Source organism: Molothrus aeneus, chromosome Z (assembly GCF_037042795.1).
Source record: "Molothrus aeneus isolate 106 chromosome Z, BPBGC_Maene_1.0, whole genome shotgun sequence".
Taxonomy (NCBI): domain Eukaryota; kingdom Metazoa; phylum Chordata; class Aves; order Passeriformes; family Icteridae; genus Molothrus; species Molothrus aeneus.
In genome coordinates, this window is record NC_089680.1 from 23,091,099 (window position 1) to 23,112,944 (window position 21,846).

The window sequence follows — 21,846 nt, forward strand, 5'->3', positions numbered from 1 at the left end:
GAATATTACGACGGTATATCAGGTCACTACTACTTTTTAGTTCCTTCTGAGGTTAAGAGTTCAATGTAAACTAATGGTTTATGCAGAGAAAGCATAAACATTCAGATAGGACTTGGTACTATGTTTTAGCCTTCTTATCAAACTGCATTTCTGCTTTCATTTCATTGTGATAGCTCTGGAATTCCTTTATGTCCTTGCCATCTCTGTGTAGTTTTCTGTCCATGTCTCTGCTGTATAAAATCTCCAAAGCTGTTTGAGACATGTTATCCTTGTGTAAGTGCCTTCCTAAAAAGCTTACAAACTCAAAGAAACCCCCAAAATTATCACGACATGAGAATGCAGAAGGAAGTTGCCTGAAGATATTCTTTTTTCAGTTTCACAGTGTAAATTGTCTTTAGCTATTTTTCTTCCAGACTTTTAAATTTTTTCGACATGACAGGTCTCTTGCACAGTTGATACTTGACAAAAAATGACAGTGAGAAAAAAGCTATCTTGCCTTCAATATTTTGTTTTCTTTTTTTTTTTAAAGGTGTAACATTTCAACTAAATTCGGTTCTAGCTTTATTTTCCAAAGGACTCCCCAGTCTGGCTCTTTTATTTCAGTTTTCTTCTTACAGGTGGGACTAAGATTATGTTCAGATCATCATTTTTTTCTCTTCTAACATCTGCTCAATAATCCTGCTGCTAAGGACAGAAGATTGTTCTACTTTGATTGTTCTATATTTGATTCTAAATCTCTTAAAAATCCTAAACAGCACAGCTTTCTGATTCTTGAGAATATTTCAGCATAAATACTATCCTGTGAAGGCATCATTTACATTTAAAATTATTTGAACTCTTGAAAAAATATAAAAATGTAACAGCCAATGATAGAAAGATTTATTTGTAGAAAAAGGATTTAAAGTATTAATGATGATTTTAAAAGAGTGTTTTATTGAAGGGTAGTTAGTATACCTAGCACTGTGTGAAAGAGCAGTAGTAGATGGCCCTCTCTTGTAAACATTCATAACTGAAACTGATGTTCAGAATGGTCCAAGTGTGAAACACTGGCCCTAGGTGAATGTCTCTCTGAGCTCTGCAGTTGCCATTTTATGTAAGACACAGGCAACTTTTTCTATGTCACTTAAAGTCTTTGTGCTTTACATAAGAAAGCAGTTGTTTTAAAGGATGAGTGGATTGCAGGAGAGGAGGATTGCTGTACAGGTGTGAAAAAAGACATGGAAGACAAGAGGTAGCTAAATAGGCGAGGGAGGAGGAAGGCTATTGGCTGCAGGGAGTAGAGTGAAAAGAATATGATGGAGAACAGAAACATAACCAGAAGCAGGGTTGTTCACAGCCTTGAAGTTTAGCCTGGACTTGAATCAGTTTCCTTTACCTTCCACATCAAAGAAGGAAGTGACATGATCCAGGCAATAGGTGAGAAAGCTCTTATATTACAAGTTTCATGCTACATTAATAGGAAACATACTTAAAAACTGAGGCATTTACGAGAGAGGGGGAAATAAAAGAGTATTAGCAAAATTTTCTGTAGGTGAGAAATATTAATTTGACAATCAAACTGCAGTTTAGTTAGTAGCCATCTTTTGTTTAGCACTACTTTTGTGGCAAAAGCAGGCCTGCACAGTAATGTTGACTACTGTACTGAGTGTACAGTGGAGAAACAGATCCACAAGACATTGATTTTATGAGGTGAAAAACCATGCAATGCACTGGCTTTGGGAATGTGGTGTGTTTTCTGTGTTGTTTTATGCTCAGAACCAGAAAGGGTAAATCATTAAAAAATGGACACAGCCTTCAGTTTTGTTTTAGCAGCCACTGGCTTTTAGCAGGTCACCAGCTTTTTGTTTGTTTGAAAGCAGCTTGAATAGTGTGTTTCAGTTTGCCTGTGTGGTAGTGTTCCTTGTATTGGAGTGATTCAAAATAGCTTACAGCCCAAAAAGCAGCCCAACAGCAAGTTCACAAAGCTCTGTGTGGGCTGCTTCTCTCTAGAGCAAAATTAAGTAACATATTCTGCCATTAGAAGGCAGAACTCATGGCTTCAGAGTTATTCAAGATGTTTTCTTTGCCCAAGTTCATTTGTCTTAGCTCTACTATCCCTGCATGGCAACCTGCAGTGTAGAGAACTCCAACAATAACTTTAAAATATGATTTGAGATGATAAAAAGATAAGTACTGCTTGGGACACACATGGTTTGAATTTTGGCAAAATCTGTATGTTTCATTATTTCATTCAATGGAGAGGATTTGTGCTGGACATTTGGAAGGATCTCGCAAGCAGAATCAGAGCTGGCAGTTTTGAGTGCGTCAGAAAGGAAAGCAGTGGGTTAGAACCTTATTTTCTCGGAGTCTTTGTTGGTGTTGCCCAGTGAACATTGTGAGCTGGGTCTGCAATTGTTGGAAGCTGACATTGTTTCCACTAAAAATAACAAAATATTTTCAACACTGATAGAGATATGAATGTTTCCCTTGATCCAAAAGTCACCATATTTTAAAGGCTATTTTAAACTTAAGCTAAAGGTTTTGTCCAGCCCTCTCTTTGCCCTATTTGATACTTTTATGAAGAAAAAAACCAACACGAATAAAGCAAGAGGAAAAAACCAAACACCACATCAACTAATGGGCACATATTCAGTTTACTGGAGACTATTTGATTTTGTGATCCTCCTTAGGTAAGAGAATGCCATCTCTCTGTTGTCAAGCAATGATCAAGAAAGAGTATGTTCATAATGGACCTGAGACTTTCAATAAAGACATCACGTTTACTAAAATAAATGTTTGTGTGGGTGGACTTAGAGAGTGTGCTCCAGGCCTTATTTGTTTTCCTTAGTGGCTTAGGAGAGCTTGGAGATGATGCCACGATAGCTAGTGGCATTTCTTCCTACTTAGATTACTACACAGGACAGCAGAGAGCAGAGAGCAGAGTAAGAAGCATAGAATCATTGAATGGTTTGGGCTGGACAGGATCTTAAAGATCCTAACTTTCCAGTTCCAACGTAACCTCCAGTTCTTAAAAACCTAAGTATCCATTTCCAACCCCCTGCCATGGGAAGGGACACATTGCACTAGACCAGGTTGCTCAGAGACCTATCCAACCTGTCCTTGAACTCTTCCAGTGATGAAGCATCCACCACTTTGAGAAACCTGTTCCAGTGCCTCGCCACCCTCATAGTAAAGAATTTTGAAAAAGCGTATCTTCTTTATCTTAATATGTCAGTGAGTGCATATATAATGTTTTATTAGTGTATAAAAGCAAACATAATCCTGAAGTGCAAGCAGAATGGCAGACTTGCAACAGTCATTAAAGTTTGCTTCCAGCTGAAATAGTGACCCTGCTGTCTTTACAGGACATATCTGGTAGAATAGTTGTTTATTAATGTTTAGACAGTTTTTTGAAGGTGGAATGCTTTTATTAATTGTTGAATATTGTCACTGTTACTTATCTCTTACTGTTATGTGTGGCTTTATGTACAGCTAGTCAGGGGGATCCACCAGCAAAAAATAATTAATTCCATTTGTATGTCATACAATCCTAATAGTGAACTTTTTGGTGTAACGTGTTATTTCTAATGCTTTATTCCTGCTTGCTGTGAAATTTTCAGAATTTTCTCTAATAGAAAACACATATTTTCTCCATCCTGGCTTCTGTATGGCGTAACACCTTTGCTCAAACACCATTCCATTGCTACTAACACAATTGTTCATTGGGCTATGCTGCAAACTTGATCTCTGGAATGATTTGAGGTGAAATCACCTTCTTTGATGTTTTGGGAAACCATTTCAGGCTAACTAATCCCTGGAGTTATCTTTTGTCATATTTTGTGATATTGAAGTATTAGAACAAAGTTAAACCTGTTTTTGAGGCTCCCTATATTGCCAGGAATAATGATTCATGTAAATTTGCACTCTGAGGCCTATATTTGCAATTGTAGTGAGAGTGAGATGATAGCTCAGAGCATAAATGGGATGGGTACAACCACCATCTGATATATAGCTAATTGGTGGAGGAGCACTGAACGAAAGCTAAATCAGCAGATTTGTTTATACACACATAGAAAGTAAAAGAGAAAAAAAAAAGAAAAAAAGAACCTCTGTGCCCCAATGCTTAGTAAACTGTGTGTTTCCCTCCCATACCCACATGTGTGGAAGCATTTTCTTCCCTGGTGCCCTGCTGCACTTGCTTATGCCAGAGAGACTTCATGATATGGTCTTATTGATATGCTGATACTAAAGAGCTTCCTGAAAGCATCTCCATCTCTCTGCCCCTCTTTTCTCACTGACTGCAAGTTTGGAACCTGAAACTCCATTGCACTGTGGAGGGTATCAAGGAGAGCACGAGCCTGTTGTGAAGGGTGGGTGCAATTTGTGCAACACTGCACACAAAAATACATATGTACATGTTTGTAGATGAAAATACTTATCTATCTCTTTGTCTGCCTATATCTTTATAGCCACAGGTTTGGGTATTTTTTCTTTTTCAATTAAAATACATTTCATAGCATTTTGCTGATGTTTACAACTCCTATGATTAAACTAAAAAGAGTTGCTTGAGAACAATATTTCATGGCAGTTTAACTCAGTAAATATAATTATTGCTATGACTTGATCTAAATATCAAGGCAAAGTTTTTCTTCCAGTTTGTAGGTATAGCATCTTGAGTGATTCAGATGTTTGAGGTCCTTCCTCGTGTGACTGGAGTTCTTTTCCCAGGCATACTGAAGTACAAGTGCAAATTTCCATAAAATTTAAATAAGGTATTTCCTGTAATAATGAATAATTGTGGCTGCTCTCTGGTCTGCATTGTAATTAACCATGATCAGACTTGTTAGGCAGAGATATTGCTCCTGTTATAATTTGGCAGGCTACTGTGATTTTGCCAGCTTAAACAAACTGCAGCTTTTAGTTGCAGAATCACAGGGACAAGATGTGCTTCTGCTGCAGAAGTTTCTCCTTAAAAGCAGAGGAATAAAGTGATAGCTAGGTATGGAAAGCCACCAGTGGTACCAGTAGCTATTCAATTTTTGTAATGACATTTTCCCTAGGAGTATTTGTAATATTGTATGGTGTGATAGCAGTGAGTTAGTTAAATATGGCATTGTGGTTCAGGAAAGAGAAAGTGACCCTTTTATGTTTTATTTAGCAGATATTTCTGCAGGGTAAATCTCTATGGAAAAAAAAACAAGGGGGCAGGGGAAGGTAGGGGAGGAAACACAAACAAAATCAAACCCAGAACTATAGAAGAATCATAAAAATAGCCCTAAATAAGTTTGGTTTTTTTTTTTTTTAAGAAACAGCAAGTGACCTTGTGCTCAAATACACAAGGTCTGCTGCTTGCACTAGAATGATCTCTGTGGACTAAGTAGCACTGCATCTGGACACTTGGTCAGCCTCTGTTTCTCTGTCTTTCTCTTTTTGTGTTAAGAACTGTTTGAAACATTACTGTCTAGTTACTGCGGTGTCTTTCATTTAGATTCTGTTTATTGACTAAACCACAAGGATTCCTGCCCAAAGTACCAGGCAGCCTACGCTTGAATGATTTTGATTTTCTAACATCAGCCCTGGAGTTTATTTGAAAAATGTACATACACTGCAGCTTTAACAAGTCAAGTGACTGCATGATTTTGACCATGGATTAAAGTATATCTGAAGATCATTAAATTAAAAAAAAAAAGGTGGTGCAGGGAAATAAATGTAGTAGTCATTGTACTAGTACTGTGCATGTGTGACACATGTTTTTCGTCTTTTCATCTTCTACAAGAGCCAGAAAGTTTCCTGCCGTTCTCTTTCCAGCTATTGACAAATGATTGCCAGATGTGAGATCTTTGCTGTGCTCTTTCCCGTTCACAAACCTGCAGTGATGGGATATTCGATTCTCCCTTGCCCATTTCATCTCCTTTCCACATCTGCCAAAGATACACAGGCTATACATCCCTACATGAGAGTTTAAAGTTTATTCAGCTCCTCCACTCCCCCCCAGTAAAACATTTAGAGACAACAGAATGAAGTCCATGTGACTCTCCATAAATCTCAGTGCATTTCAGGGTAGGTTGGTTTTTTCCATTTGTACATATCTAGGCAACTTTGCTTTATTTTTGGCCTGTATTTCACATATAAACTTATACCAACATATGTATATAAATGCACATATTTTGTGGAAAAAGTAATGCCAGTTTGAGACTCCTCAGGAGTTCCTGTCATTGTCACATTATATGCCTCTCTCCTCCTCCTGAAGCTGAAGCTAAAGTGTAAAATTTTACAGGATTGTCTGATGAAGTTATTGAAATAAGCAACTAAAAAAAACACAGTATGATAGCTGTGCTGTGAAAGATTTTAAAATACTTTGAAAAACGTAGATGGAAAAAAGTGTGTCTGTTACAGACTGTAAGATGATGCGTTAGCTCTCACTTTCCTCCAGTTTTACTACTGGATTTCTAGGAAAATTCTGAGGAGACTTTCCTTCAAAGTAATTTTTTGTAATCTAAGGAATGAACTAATTTTTACCATAGCAGAAATAATTCTGGGGTGACCACACACATAATCAGACTCACGTACAAAAGTTTTCTGGCACTGCTGTCTAGAGTTTGTATTGATGGAGGTTATTTGTCCCTTCCAAGTCTGCTTTTACAAATGTCTAGTGAAAGGGGAAAAAAAAAAAAAAACAAAACCAAAAAACTCAAAGCAAACATGACCCCCCCAAACAAACAAACAAAGGAATGAAAACAGGGAGAGAGACAGAGGGACAGGCTTTCCAGCTCATGATCTTCCTATCAGGTGGGCTAACGCAGGTGTCCTTTCTGTTTTAAGACTATACTTTCTGGCAAGCTGAGCAGATCTTCAGTCCCTGAGACAGATCAGCAATTTCTTTTTAATTAGAAAAAAAAGTCAGTAGAATGTCTGCCATATGTGCTCAAAATAGTGGATGGAACTTCAGGAACAGAGCAGACTTACTTGGGTTTTAATATTAAAAATGCAAGACACTTGCTGTTTTGTTATTCCAAAGGTTGTTGTTGTACAGTTACTGTTTCTGCCTATGCCTGTTGAGAAATGATGGTATATCCTCATCTTTAGCATGTCCAGACTCACTATTTCACTTTTGCCCCTTCTAAGATCTTTAGATACCTCCCATAGAGAAAAATACTTGAAACTTATGAGAAGAAATCTGTAAGGGAAAATCATCTTCCCACTGGGCAAAACAGAACCCAAACCTAAGCTGAATGTGACTAAAACTTTTCTAAGACTCCAGGTTTTTTGCATTCTGCTTTTGAAGATGATTTGATAGTGAGATAACGTTGGTTAGAGATCATTGGCCTTGTGGTTACCATTTAAATTTCTCCTTTATTTTTTTTCCCCCATTGAAGAAAGGAAAAGTTATTTTTGAAGGAACACAGAAAACTTCTCACCTTCAAGATCAAGACAAACAGTTGTCTGTCTTTTCATGAAACAATCAGGCTTGAAACTCCACTAGGAGGAGATGAGATACATCAAGTTCAGAATGCTTCACTTAATTTGTCCTTACTAATGTGCTGACTGGTTTCTCATGTCTTCCTTCTTCTTTCACCATGGTTACTTGGGGAGGTAGAGAGGTGCTAAGCAATGGAGGTGTCATCCAGCCTGTGCAGTGAGGGAAAGTCCTTCAGAGGACGACTTGTCACTAGCCGTCAAAGAAGAGAGTGGCTTTGTGGTCTCTGAACATCTGGCAGCGCTGCACAGGAAGCTGAGGGGGTGTCATTAGTTGTGATGAAATAATTTAAACCATCAGGAATAAATGAGGCTGTTAAGCTAAGTTCAGATTCCATTTGCTGTGCACATGTGTCTAGCAGGCTGTGTGCAGTTAAAAAAAAGAAATGAATTATATTAGCTTGTGAGTAGAAGTGAAACAGATACTGTAAATGAAGTGAGTTACAGTGCGATGACATCATGTTGAGCAACATTCAGAGAGTGAGTTTTGTAAAATCAGCATGCAGGAAAGTGGCATGTTACTTTGATAAAGTTTTGCTTAAGATTGCACCTGATGATGAGGGTAAAGCAAGCAATGGTTTGGTGTATGATTTGCAAAACTTACCTTGTAGTTTCCAAACAGAAGCCTAGCTTGTGAACAGAACTTTTGCCTACAGATTTTAGCACAACTTACCCATTATTCTGTACATATCAGTCTGATACATTTAGAACTGGGCCATAGCAGAGATATTTACAAATAAGGGCTTGGGACCCCTGTATGAAGGGGTGCTTTTAAAATTTTGTCAGCTTCATTTTGTTGGAGGTAGAAGGGGCATTTACTGATGTGATATTTTCTTCACTTTTTTGCCACATGTCCTAATAAATGAAGAAATTATACTGCACCAGATTTCAGAGAAGTAGGAAAACACATAATCTTGAACTTGTTGAAAAATGAGTAAAAGCATATTGGGTAAAAGGTCTCAATTTCCTTTTTACTTGAATGTTCCTCAAGTAAAGAACATTCAGCATTCATAAAAATACAGAGAAAATGTCTGTTAGCCAAGTTATTTCAAATAGTTGGTAAATTCAAATGCAATTGTTTCTAAAAATGGTAGATACAAACTGACTTTTGCTGAGCAGTAGCCTGAGAAAGCAGAAATAGTTGAAAGTGATAGTCGTAGGCATCTCTAAAGTTAAGAAAGTTCACAAATTTACAGATTCATCCCAGGCAGATTTTTGGCATTTGGAATAATTCTACAAGACTCTGGCTGAAGGTAGGACACCCAGCCAGAGGTCACAGCCCATGCTTTTACTGTTGTCAGCATATGTACTGGTAGGCTGCTTGCAGTGATACAGCTGGAAGGCTGCTTTAAATTCTGACAGTTACCAGCAAATTATTGTTGGGCTTTCTTCCTGTGAGCAAAAGAGACCATAGATACATGACTGGGACTTTCTTCTGCCTGTATTACAGTCAGCTTCTAAAATTGTGCTCACTTCTGTTCCATTGTCCAGTTGCCTGTTTGTGGAATTCCAGTTTTCTTTGGTCAGTTCCTGTTTGGAATAGAGTACTATAATATCTGAGTACATGAATTTGCAGTGGATGAGTTTTGGTTAGATAGGTCTGGCATCCCTGGTAAATTTTTCCATTTCCCTTGAAGGAGTCAGTGTCGAAAATAGGAATTAGAAAATAGACCTTTTTTTAAAAAATAAAATTTGGTTATTCTTTTGGACTTTAAAACTATTTTCATTGCTAAAATTGGAAGTATTTTGTGTTAGTCACTTATATTATGTTGTCTAAGGGTGCCAAAACAGGATGCAATGGTACAGCAGTTGGTGAAAAATGATATTTGGTCACAGGAAAGGCCATGTACAGAACACCAGTGTTTCTGGAGTATAAACCTCTCCTTGCATACCCTGTAGGTGAAGTAACTGGTTATTTTAGTATAGAAATACTAAGGAAACACTTGTGATAAAAAAAAGTTATATCCATACAGCTTTGACTCAAAAGATTTTAAAATTTTCAGCTGGGAGTTCTGTACCAGTCTTTCCTTCTGCCTGTAACAAGAAATCTGTGTTTTGTTTATCAGCAAATTTAGGCTCATATCAGGGCAGTCTGTAGAATGCTGGGGAGCTGTTTAAGTGTGTAGGAGCAGGAGTCAGAAAGTGAATGCCTGGGCCCTGTAAGGAAACTGGCAGAACACTGGAACCTGGAGGTGCTCAGCACTTTCAATCCCTGCTGAGACTCCAGGTAAAATGGAAAAATGGTGCATGTCAGATTAAGGGATTTTAATATATCTCTAGATGCTGAACTGCTGGTCAGTGAATTTGAAAAGTTTGGTTTTGGACAGTTAAAATATTACCATTATTTCTAAATGAAAAGCATGTTAAATGTTTTTTCCCTAGAGTGCTTTAATAGCACAGAATGTACCGCACTTTGAATATATTTGAAATGTTTTTGCAATCTATTTAGGTCATGTAGTTTGCTGACATGAAGTTGCAGAAAAAATGAAAAGTTTTGGTTTTAGATGATTCTGCCATATCTGAGATACTGGAATTCTCTACTCATCCTTTCAAAAGAACTTTTACCTTTTTCAAGGCCTCTGCAACCTCTGCATTTTACTTACTGGCCTTCTAGACTGTCACTTTCTTTCTGCCTAATCCCTGTCATACATCAACCACATTTGTTTTCATCCTACGTAAAGCCATAAAGAAACAATTCTTCAGTGATGTCACTAGAAAATGAATAAATAAAAGCTTTGTGTTACCCAGACTAGCTTCTTTGACCTAGCATACACTGAGAGATATTTCTGTGAAACACTCTGTGTTTTAGATTACTTAAATAATTGAGTTAAAATATGACACAGTAGAGGAGGAGTAAGAAGGAACAAAATAACTACAGAATGAACAGATAGTGCTGCAGGCATTGTTAAAATTTAGACTAAATCTGAAAGTAAACCCTGAGAATAGGAGGCAAGGGTGGCTGTACTAGATGGGTGTAAATGTTAGTGGGCTAGCTGCAGTGTAATGGAAACTGCTCAAATTACTTTAAAAATTATAAAATAATATTTTATAATTTATCTGACAGAAATAAACAAGCCACCCCCTCTGTCTAGAATCATGTTAGGTTAAAAAATATTCAGAGATTTAAATTGAACCCATTTTGAGCATGGAATATAAATGTGCTTAAAAGGCAACTTACCTTGTTTTGTAAAGCTCTTGGGTGAGGTTTTTGATATAATAGCACAACTATTGTGATTATCAAACAAGTTTCCGTGCTATAATTTTGTGATCTGTTAGGATCTTTGGTTTTTTTGCCACTTCTTATAACAGAACTCTGAACAAAGTTGCTCAAACTTCTGGATAAGACAACTACATGCTCTACTCTTAATTACAGTTAAGTTTGTTTTTTTTTTTCTTTCCTAGGATGGGAATTGTACTCTTTTAACCCATTGTTCCCTGCCTCATTAAGTACAAATACCCTCCAGACACTGCTTTCTCAAGGCACATCAAAGTTTATTATAAATGCAGCTCAACCTTTGTGGGCAGTGCTGTTTTGTGCTGCTTTGGTACAAAAAAATATTTCACTGGCATGTTAAGTTTATTAGATATTCCTTATGTAAACCAAAGAGGTGTTCTTTGATGTTTAGACAAATCATGGTTTTAGCAACTAACCATAAAATCACTAGTTCAGTTGTACAAGAAACTTCCCTCAAATGCTGCATTAGTTGATTACAGATTTCTTTTCATTGCTGGAAAAAACAATAAGTAGAAAACAAAATAAATGAATTTGAGTAAATGAGAGGTCCACAGAACATCTCTACATTTGGCACCAACACTTAGGCTTGCTCAGTTACAGGCTGGGACCTCTGCAAGGATTGGGGCCTGACTTTAAACAGGAGAGCTAATGGGTGCTAGGTGGGTCCTGAGTTTCCTGCACAAGACACTGATTAATTTCACTGAAACTTTGGAAGCCAGGAACTTATGAGAACCAGACCAGTAGGGTTAATCCACATTAAAAATAATGAAAATTGTTCTGAGTGCCATTTCAGTGGTAGCTAGTAGACAATAAACAGTGCCACATTTTTCTACATCCCTGTATGCATCTTTTGTGTGTCTGATTACATCCTCCCAGTGCTTTCCTACCATGTGAATATATTTTCTTTTGAGAAACTGGTTTGAAACGTGCTGTTTTCTATGGCATCAACAGGTATCATAAAACACATGTGATATACTCACAAATATTATTTTTATGAATTGAGCAATTAGTTTCTGATGTAGCAGGCATTTGTTAGACTTGTCCTTGATTGTGTTTGATTTATTCCAATTTACAGTGAATTGATGCAGTAGAAATCTGTACATAACGTGAAGGGTTCTTTTAAATTTATTCTGTGCTAAGAAATAAAAAAATGGCCTAACTAATGCTATTAAAAAAATAAAAAGTAGTTACTGGAAAATTTAAGCATTGAGGCTGTTGCATCTGTGTCTAGATTTTCTTCAATGAAGCAACATTTTAGTAATGATCTCTTGCTTAGCACCATCTTTATTATTAAGAATATGTCTCATTTGTGTTTGTGAATCAGGATGACGATTTCTGAATAAAATATCCATGAGTTATTTGTTCAATGTTTTCCTAATGAAAAAAAGAGGATAATAAAACCACATTACAATAAGGGTACAAATTAATTGTGGCATTATACCTGGACTTCTGTTGAAGTACCTTAAGCATGCCAGTGAAACAAAGCACACATTTTTCACTTGAGCCATGTAGACAAATCTGAATTAGATTTCATCTGCTTTCTCGAAGTTGGTGAGTCTAGCTGTTATTTTGCCTTTCCTGAAATTGAAATATATATATATATATATATATATATGTAGTAGAGCTGAGGTTTGTAGTGGAAAATAGAATGGCATAAACAGGAAAGGGGGATTGGCAAAGTGGTTTTTCTTAGATCTGTGATTAAAAGTTAAACAAATAATTGGATAGATATCACTGCTAGAACTGGGAAAAAATAATCATTACTATAATAATTTTTTTAAGAAGTAGTGAAAAAAAAAAGGGAAAGAAGTTGGTCATTTGCCCACATAAGCCACTGTCTTTTCTTTGAATCTACTGATTCCCACCTGGTTTTCAATTTTTTTACATGTTTTCAAAGTTGAATAGATGTAGATACTTAATTTGTATGGTGCTTGAGTTCTGTTCCTTAGGTATACTTTCTCACACGTGTAGGTGTGCTTTGTTGCCCAGAAGGGAGGTTTGAGGGAGCAGGTAAACCAGGACGGATAGGTATCAAAAGTTATTTTCTAAAGAGGTGGCTGTCACTCTGCCGCAGCGTGGCAACAACCATGTTGTATCTCTCCATCATTCTGAGACTTGTAAGTAACCACCAGTAAGAGACAGAGACTCATTTAAGCTGAAAATGTCTGAGGACAAGGTTTTCTCTTAATAGAATCATAAAATGTCTCATGCTTGAAGGGACCCATTGAGATCATCTAATCTAACTCGCTTTTTGCAAGTAGGGATGCTGGAGACTGGTAAATAACCTGGGATGTTCTACTTGGGGCATGCTTTTGGGATCATACGGTAGCTAGCTGAAGGGGATCTGCATATGATTTTGCATTTCAGAGGTGGGTGATCGCTGCTAAATTTTGCAAATGTCTGACTTTGAAGATGGAATTATGTAAACACTCTTCATGAATTATAATGGGAGTGAGGCAACATGATTTTTTGTGGTTTATTTTTTGTTGCTTATTTTATTGATTTCATAGTGGAATACTTTTATTTATGCATTTATTTTCATAAATTACCAGGTAAGAGACAGTGGATAAGCAGATGAAACAAGATCAAAGATTAAGTCAGAAGGCCTTAGGGTGAAACTAAATTCTTTAATGCTGTATTCGCTTGTGTAGCTGCAGAAACCACACAGTGCTTTTTCTGCTCTTTTCTGTGCTGTACAAGGAGCAATGAGGAGTAGCCCAGAGTCTCCAAAACTGGAAGCAAATGTCAGTGCTGGATGCTGTCACCAGCTTGAATAACTGAGAGCACTACTATAGAAATAAGTTTAGCTGCTTTATAAAAATGTTATTTTTCTTTATTGTTATGACTGTGTTCATTACTTGTATTATAGTGGTGCATAGAAGTTTCAGCTATGAGCCAGGAGTCTGGGTATTGTATGAGCATAGAACAAACCTTATTTTTACAATGTGTCAGTTCTAGGGTGGGATGCTGCAAGTACTGTAAATCTTCATCCCAACAATTTGTGATGATTTATCAGGAACTTTATATGCTCACTGATCTAGAAATAAGGAGAGGACTTCAGAAGAAGTGGAGCAACGTTAGCTAAAATTGCATATGCTTGATTCAATTTTCATTTTGCTATGCACATTATTTGGAAATTTCTTCTGTCATGTCAATGATAGCCAAGCAGGAAGATGCTGAGGAAGGAAACTACAAAGGAGGCAATATACCTGATTTTTTGGATGTGTTTGGGAGTTTTCTGGTTGTCAGTAGTAGTGGTGGTTCTGTTTGTTTTATTCACACTGAAATTTAGTAAGTATTTAGAAGATCTATGAGAGAGAGCTATGAGAGCTATTTCTTATCAGATAACAGAGTCTGCCAGCAGAACCAAATACTGGTAAGAAGACATAACAAAATGGCATCAGAGGCTTGTGACACAACTTTGTAGGCAAAAGCTTCTGCAGACAAAATAGAATCTGATGTGCACTTGGGAGGAATAAGACACCTCCTGACTTCAAGTGTACTGTGGGAAGATGAGATGGAAGTTTCCTTTGAAAATTGTTGACTCTCAGGTTTAAAAAAGTGAAATCTATAGCTTAATGTTTGCTTTGTATCTTGTTCTATGCCATCCTTTATCTAGTAATAATGAATTACCATATTCAATCAATCCAGTCAATATATGAAGTATTTTATATACGCCATAATTACTATATGACCTAAAAATGTGAAATGTGGTTTATGAAGATCTGATAAATTTGAAAGTCTTTTAAATACTGAACATGTTGATACTGTGACTAATTCTATTCCCCTCAGCACAGTCAGATATTTTCCTTTGTATGAAAATTCTGGGAGAGGTTGGAGAGATATTACAATACCATAAGCCACTAGGTCAAGTTATTTAGATCCAGATTTGATCCATTGTCATATATTTTTCATTCATATGGTTGTGAAATATCACATCATTTTGGCAGAGATCTGCTCTGATTTAAAGTAATTTTTAAAATCTGAGAATCTATCAAAACCATATTTCTAGCTGTAGCAAAATGTATATTTACATTACAGTCTGTCCAACATGAGTAATGTCAACAATATTACAGTGTACATTTTATTCCAGCTAACAACAGTAGCTTTATCCAAGTTCCAATCAGAGGTACAGTGTAAACACAAACCTAAGTTTTATGTCTTTCAGTGGTAAGCCAGTCATATTTTGTTTTTTGGTTTGGTTTTTTTTTTTTTAAGGTTGGAAGTATGTGTGTATATAACTATTACAATGCTTCTTGCACATGCATTTTAGTTTATTTTTTTGTAGCCAATGACTTACTCTCAAATATTTTTGCATTTTAGTTGTAAGCATAGAAAGTGTGGGTTTTTGTAGTCTACTCCTTTTTGAAACTACCTGTGAAAAAACCCTAATCAAGAGAAAGAGTTGAACCCTTTTTGATAGCCCTCTGTAGTCCATGCCACAGCAGGACATAGACTTGGTCAGGGCAGTGCACAGAAAGATAGCTGTAATGATTGTAGCATAACCTAACTTTCTAGTAATAACAATAGCAAAATTTAATAGGATGTGATAATTTTGCTCACTGGTTATTGACTAAAAACTCATAATTGGGCTAAAATTATGTGGTATGGCAAGTCAGTTATATGCCCTTTGGCTAGCAGCTGCTAGAAATGTCTTCACTCCTTAACTCTCCCGGTGCTTACTTGCTAAGGGTTATGTTTCTTAGAGGAGCAATAATGCTCTTTGCATGTCTTAGACTGAAAATCATTATGACATTAGACAAATATAAGCAAACTGTCTAGCCCAGACAGAATAGTTTTCTGAAGATTTGTGGCTTGATGTAGATGATTCTTCTGTATTTTTTTAATATCAATTTTGTTCTCATCTAGTTGGGACAATTTTACAATTTTACAAAGCTCGAGTCCTCATTCCATCATGATAAAGTCCTTTTGAGGATGTTTCTGTGCGGACTCTGGAATCTTGGTGCATGATCTGACTGACTTAATGTTTCTCTGAACCTGGTAAACTTGGGTTCTACTTATGCTTTACACTGTAACAGTAGATCTAAAGTGAGCCTAGAATTACTATTTTAACAATACATAATACCTGTGCAAATTTAACCAGTGGAATATTATAAAAATGCATTATGTCAAGTTTAGTGAATTAGGATCTTTTGATTTAAAAAGGAAATAAAAAAAAAAGAGGACTGGGGAAAGAGTCATTGCTGAAAATATTTTTGAGGAGTCTGCTTGGGTTAGATGAGAAATATTGTTCAGGATGAAAGGTTACCAATGATATTTGGAAAAAATACAAATTTGATATCTACTATGGTAACATGTCTTTTATTATCAATACAGCACATACAAATTCAAATAATCTGTTAATCTTATCATGTATGTAATTATTTTCTTATGCTTTGAGATCTGTTACATAGTAATTATGTCTTTTTAATATTTTTGACTTGCAGATAATAGGAAGTATGTCCCCATGACATGGCACACACACACATGCACCCAAATTAAGAGGAGGGAGTGGAAAGAGAGAAAGAGAGGGAATTTCTGTAAGCAACATAGGATCAAAGGATGCCAAAATTACTAGAAGGAAGGAAAGCAGAGAACTGAAGATGAGATAAAAATTAGGGTAACATGTAGAAATCAGAGCTCAAGAGGAAAAGTACATCTTCTGATGCAAGTGTCCAAGAACACTATAGTGATTTGATATATAACTTTAAATGAAATTAAATAGAATCCAATAAAAGCAAAAATGAATATGTAAAAGAAATGTGAATCTCTTAATTCTAAAAAGTGGAATAATATATCCCTGAAGTAGAAAATAAAGTGAAGTGAAATCCATAGTCATTATGAGGTTACCAAGTGATACAAATAAATCTATAGTAATTAAGGTTTCCACATACTAAAAATACGCACATATATTTCTGTTTCTGATAAGCATTACTCATACAGAAGACTAAGGTCCTTATCATAGACAAAAATTCATAAAAAGAATGCATAGAGCCTGGAGACCTGTACTGTTATCTTAGTGTATAAAGTTAAATATGTTTTTAAAACTTTACAGTATTGAGGCCTGGGCATGTAAAAAACAAAGTACAGCAAGAAAAATACCATAACAGATTTGCCAAATATATGGCATCAGAATAACCTGTATTAAAATTGTTTATTCCAAATGTATTGTTCAATTTCAATATAAAATGTGAAAATAAGTTTGGATCCAGACTTTTTTTTTTCTTTTTTTTTCTTTTTTTTTTTTTACAGATTTACAATTATCTGTGATGTTATGGTTTGGGGTACTATCTACCAGATATCTAATTGCAGAACAATATGCTGTGGAAAATTGTAGAACAATATGCTGTGGAAAAACAATATGCTGTGGTGCTAATTGTAGAACAATATGCTGTGGAAAAACAACATGCATGAAAAAAGGTTACAGATTAAAGCCTACTGGGATTTAAAGCATGTGTTAGAGATGTGCTTGTACATATGTTTTCTGCAAACCATGAAAGTCTGCTGCTGTATGAAATGTGAGTTGAATTTGCAGCGTACATGTTGTATGGCACATTTTGAAAAGCCAGTATAAAGCTTCTACAAGTTTAGAGACACTGTACAAAATGCTGTTGTAGTTTTACACATTTCTGCTACCAGTCTCTACACCCTCACATTCCCCTTAAGCTGAATTTTGATTGAGGTGCATTGTTACCAATGACTTTAAATGTGGGAGAAGAATTACTCGTTTCATTCTGTAAATTGGCTTATTTCCTAGGAAGACCATGAATGGTTTGGACAAATTATGGAAAACCTTCTTCATTTTTCATGTGGTGTTTGCCTTCTGAAAATCAAAAGCAATACACTGATAGTTAGGAAGAGCAAGATAGAAAAGTCCTTTACTGGACTTTAATTGGCAACCAGTGAGTTCCATCTATTTCAATGAAAAAGAGTATGTGGGCTATTTTGGTATATTCTTTGTGAAGTATCATACTTATGACTTCCATGGGACTTTATGATAACTAAAGAAAAAGAATGTGAGAATTCTTGTTTTGGATCATTTTTATTTGTTTATTTGGAGGACAACCATATGGCAAATGCAGTTCTTTCCCTGTAGACAGCTCCAATTATGTACAGATTCACAAAGCTTGAGGAAAGAATTGGATCCGTTGTTGAAAGGGTCACAGTGTGTAGCTAGTTAGCCAGATTTCTGAAGAGTAAGGGAATCATTAGGAGTTTGACATTCAGGGCTCTAATTGTGGTTTTGAGTATTAAGTTAAAGGATCAAAAAGTGATATTCTCCTTGGACCATCTGGAGTTATTCAGGCCAGCAGTAAATGTTCAGCAGATTTAGGATTGTTGTTAACTTTCTAACATTGTTTTCTGTGGAGTGGTTTGGGGTTTTTTTGGGTTTTTTTTTGTTTTTTTTTCCTCTGTTTATTCAGGGGTGGTCTTCAGGTCAGTAATAGTAGGTACTTCATAGAAATATTGGTGTTTTGGGACAGTGACATCATTTCTGTTGTGTGTGGGCAAGCAAGAGTGATAGTCCTGTGCTTTCCTCAGTGGGAGAAATCAGCAAGTATGGTATGGGCAGAAGGTCAGTTGTTCCTAGTAAGAAAGTGCTGACCCTTTGCAAGCTCATCAACATGACTTTCATTTGTAATGACTGTGCTTAAATAAGTCTTTGTTCATTAAAATATGCAAGCAAAGCTGCTTGTTCTTTCTGTGAATAGTGAGATGCTGATTTAATAAGGAACAGCAAAAGGATGTATGTGGAAGCTTGCCACTGTTCAAAATGGTGGGAAAGTGCCAAGGTGAACAATGCATAGAGCAGATGTGGTGATCTCACTTCTCCAAAACCAGTACGAATTAAAAGCATTTGCTCCAGAGTGTGCCTAATCCTTGATTGTCTTTCCTTTCCCCTTATCCTGGGCTTCTTCCCAATCAGATCTCATCCCCCAGCATTAAATCCAGCATAGAGGCTTTGATCTTGTGACCCAGACAATCTAAAATATATTTTGCATGCAGACATGTTTCAATCCCTCACACAATGATTGGTGGCTAACTGTTGTTAAACTACAATTATTGATCCACTGCTTTTGCATTACGTGGATGAGGATTGGCCTCTTTGTTGCTGACTGGATCGGAAGAAAATTTGGAGCTTCTCTAACCAATGTTCTTTTCATGATGTCTTTACAGTGATGAGTTACTCACCCGGCATTACAAGGTGTTTGGTTTGGCTGAAATGGCTAAATTAACATGAATGGATGCATTTGATGTACTCAGAATGGGTAATAATTGTCCATTGCACTTGTATCTGTGTTGGCTAACAGGTTAACTGCTGAGAAGTAGTGTACCTGGAAGAACAAGCCTGGTGTAAAACTCTTTCCAAGGCAAATATACCCGTGTGATATATGTTAAATTTTACTGAGGAAATGTTTCCACCCAAATTATGCTGTTAGACAAAACAAATACATACTGCATAAACCTTGATTGGTTCAAGACTGTCCAATTAATTTTGTTCAAATTATGTTCAGTTAACTGTTTTGTTAGTGCTCGTTTTGCTTTTGGGTCATATTTATAGTTTTAACAGAACTGGCCCAATAATTCATATTCAGAAATTGAGGAATTAATACTGGCACTGACTCTTGGTGACAGTGACCCACAGAATAAAATACACGGTTATTCTGTTATCCAAGAAAAACGGGGGGAAAAAACATATATATATATAGTGTATGTGCTTATATATAGTGTATATATTTATATATAATTTTTAAAAATAGATATGGAGATAGATAGATAGATAGATAGATAGATAGATAGATAGATAGATAGATTAGATAGATAGATAGATAGATAGACAAAAATAGGTTATCTCCCTAAACTTTGTGTTTTAGCTTGGAAGGATGATGAACAAGAGAATCTAAGATGGAAAATTTGTTAAAAATGAAACCTGAAGGACTGAAACAAAACTGCAATTCTAATAACATTTTATTAGTGCCTGGGAGCCCATGCCTTTGCTACAACCCCCTGAATGTTTTATTTTTGTTATAATTACAGTATCTTGCCTGCACTTTGTCCCTCTGATCCTTTGTTAAAGCCCAGATCACTATGTGCAGACTGTGCTTGTAGGTGTGATTTATTGAGTGACAAGTAGCTGTAGGGTAGAACACACGCCTCTGTACCTGAGTAAAGTATTAGACATCACAGAGCTGGGGGGGGCGAGAGAGAGAAGAAAAGCACAGAGCAGTAACACAGCAGCTCCTGGATACAGATCAGACAAGAGGTTCTGCCACAAATCACCTAGAAACATGTCAGACGCTGCATGTTTGTTGTTTTACACTGAGGGCACAGCCGTAGTCCAAAAGTATTGATTCTTTTCTTTGTACAGAGACAGAAACTGTCAGCTCTAGCAGGCTGACCTTGGTATGGCTCAGACAACTATTCCCCACCCTGCCTACCATATGAACCCCACAGGAAAAGTCCAGGCAAGATATGCCAATGTCCGTTTCACATAAACAGAGAGAAACCCAAGCCTGCCGAAACAGCTCCCGTCTCACCCTCCAGAGGTCCATGGTAGCAGTTCTGCACCACATTCCCTATGACAGAGAATTTGATTTTTTCCACTTTTTCAACATTCAAGAAACATTAATTCTACTTAATCATTCAGGAATTCAAGAACTGTCTACAGAAAATAACAACAACAACAATAATAATAATACTAATAACAACAATAACATCTACTTCTCACAAAGAAAAAGCACTGGCATTGTTTTTATGGGCCTGTTGTGAAGAGTGAGAAACAAGCCCACTTTGCACTAATCACAGGCAGAAATGTTTTAATAGAATTGTAATTTTTTGTGTTAGTATAGTAAAATCACCTAAACATATTGTACATATAAAAACATCACTGTACTTCTGGGAAATATTTGAGTTAACTTTAAACATTATTTTGCATTTTCTTACAATGTATGTCAGTGCAGTAGAATTATGTGGTGTCTTTTTCAAGGCTTCACTGTTTTATTGATATTATTTCTCTCCTTTTTGTTCCCTGCCCCAGCCCTAACACCCTCATTCATTCTGTGACGAACAGAAATCAATATTAAGGAATACTATTGCTATGCAAAAGGTTAAATTGAGTAACAAATTTGATTCCAAGTATATATGGTTTGGTATCTGTGAAAGTAGGAAAGCTTTGTAAAGCCTTAATGTATCTGTAGTAAACCTTCTTCATCTGAGTTTTAATGCAGCTCCGTGTTCTGACATTACACATCACCAGGTTCCATCATCCTTTGCTTAATGATTTTTTGCTGTGGGAGCATATAGAGTATGAAACTCACCGTAGATATCTTGGTTAATGCTATTTTTATTTAAAATCCCACCTTAAAACACAATGCACTTGGTCCTTGGACTATTTCATAACTTGAGCAGTATTTGCTATCTATTTTTAAGGTGCTTTATAGAATGGAGAGAGAAGTACTGTGTACGAGCATTTTACTTAAATTTACTTAAATGGTTTACTTGTGTTTTAGTTAAAGCAGAAAGTTAATGTAGTTGACAGACGAAGAAAATCCAAAAGGATAAATGAAGAAAGGAGCATATAGAGCTTATATGTTATTAGAGACTTGCTTTACTCTATAAAAGTTGCTTATTTTCATTATTGCTGTTATTTAGTTATTTTTTTAACTTGAAGGTACATTCCATATTTTTGCAGCTTTCCAAGGAAGAGTCTTGATCCAAACAGATTAATTCAGCTTTGTATTATAAACTGTAAGCTACCTAAATCTATATTTCTGCTGAAGTCTGTCACTTAACCATACTATGTGATACGGAAGCATTAAATCACCAAGTTGGAGTGGTTTTGTCATGTCAGAAAAAGGTAAAGCAGATTGGTAATTGAAGTCCCTTAAGGATCCCAGCATATTACAACTTTTTGTAAGTCCTGCTAAACAAAATAACTTTTGAAACTTGTGAGTTCTGAAAATTCATACAATGTTGTACACTTAACTGAAACCCCACAGACTTTGGGAAGTGCTATCTGACATTTTGTAAGCATACTACCATATTAGTATGGCTCTTCATTCAAAAAATATGTTACTTACACTGAAAAAACCTCCTTGCTTCCAAGAGACATAGGGCCTCGTAATCACTGTCATTGATCTGTCAAATGATAGCTA

At 36.2% G+C, this 21,846-nt stretch overlaps 1 protein-coding gene across 2 annotated transcripts in view; it reads left to right on the forward strand.

The window, feature by feature from the left end:
* BNC2 (basonuclin zinc finger protein 2) overlaps nucleotides 1-21,846 on the forward strand; it is a 234,725-nt gene that overhangs the window by 39,801 nt on the left and 173,078 nt on the right. The window contains exon 3 of one of the 2 annotated variants that reach the window (XM_066569530.1): nucleotides 15,136-15,150. The exons of the other annotated variant lie outside the window; for it this stretch is intronic. Coding sequence (XP_066425627.1) covers nucleotides 15,136-15,150 — 15 coding nt within the window. The remainder of the gene's footprint in view (nucleotides 1-15,135; nucleotides 15,151-21,846) is intronic. 2 annotated transcript variants of the gene reach the window in all.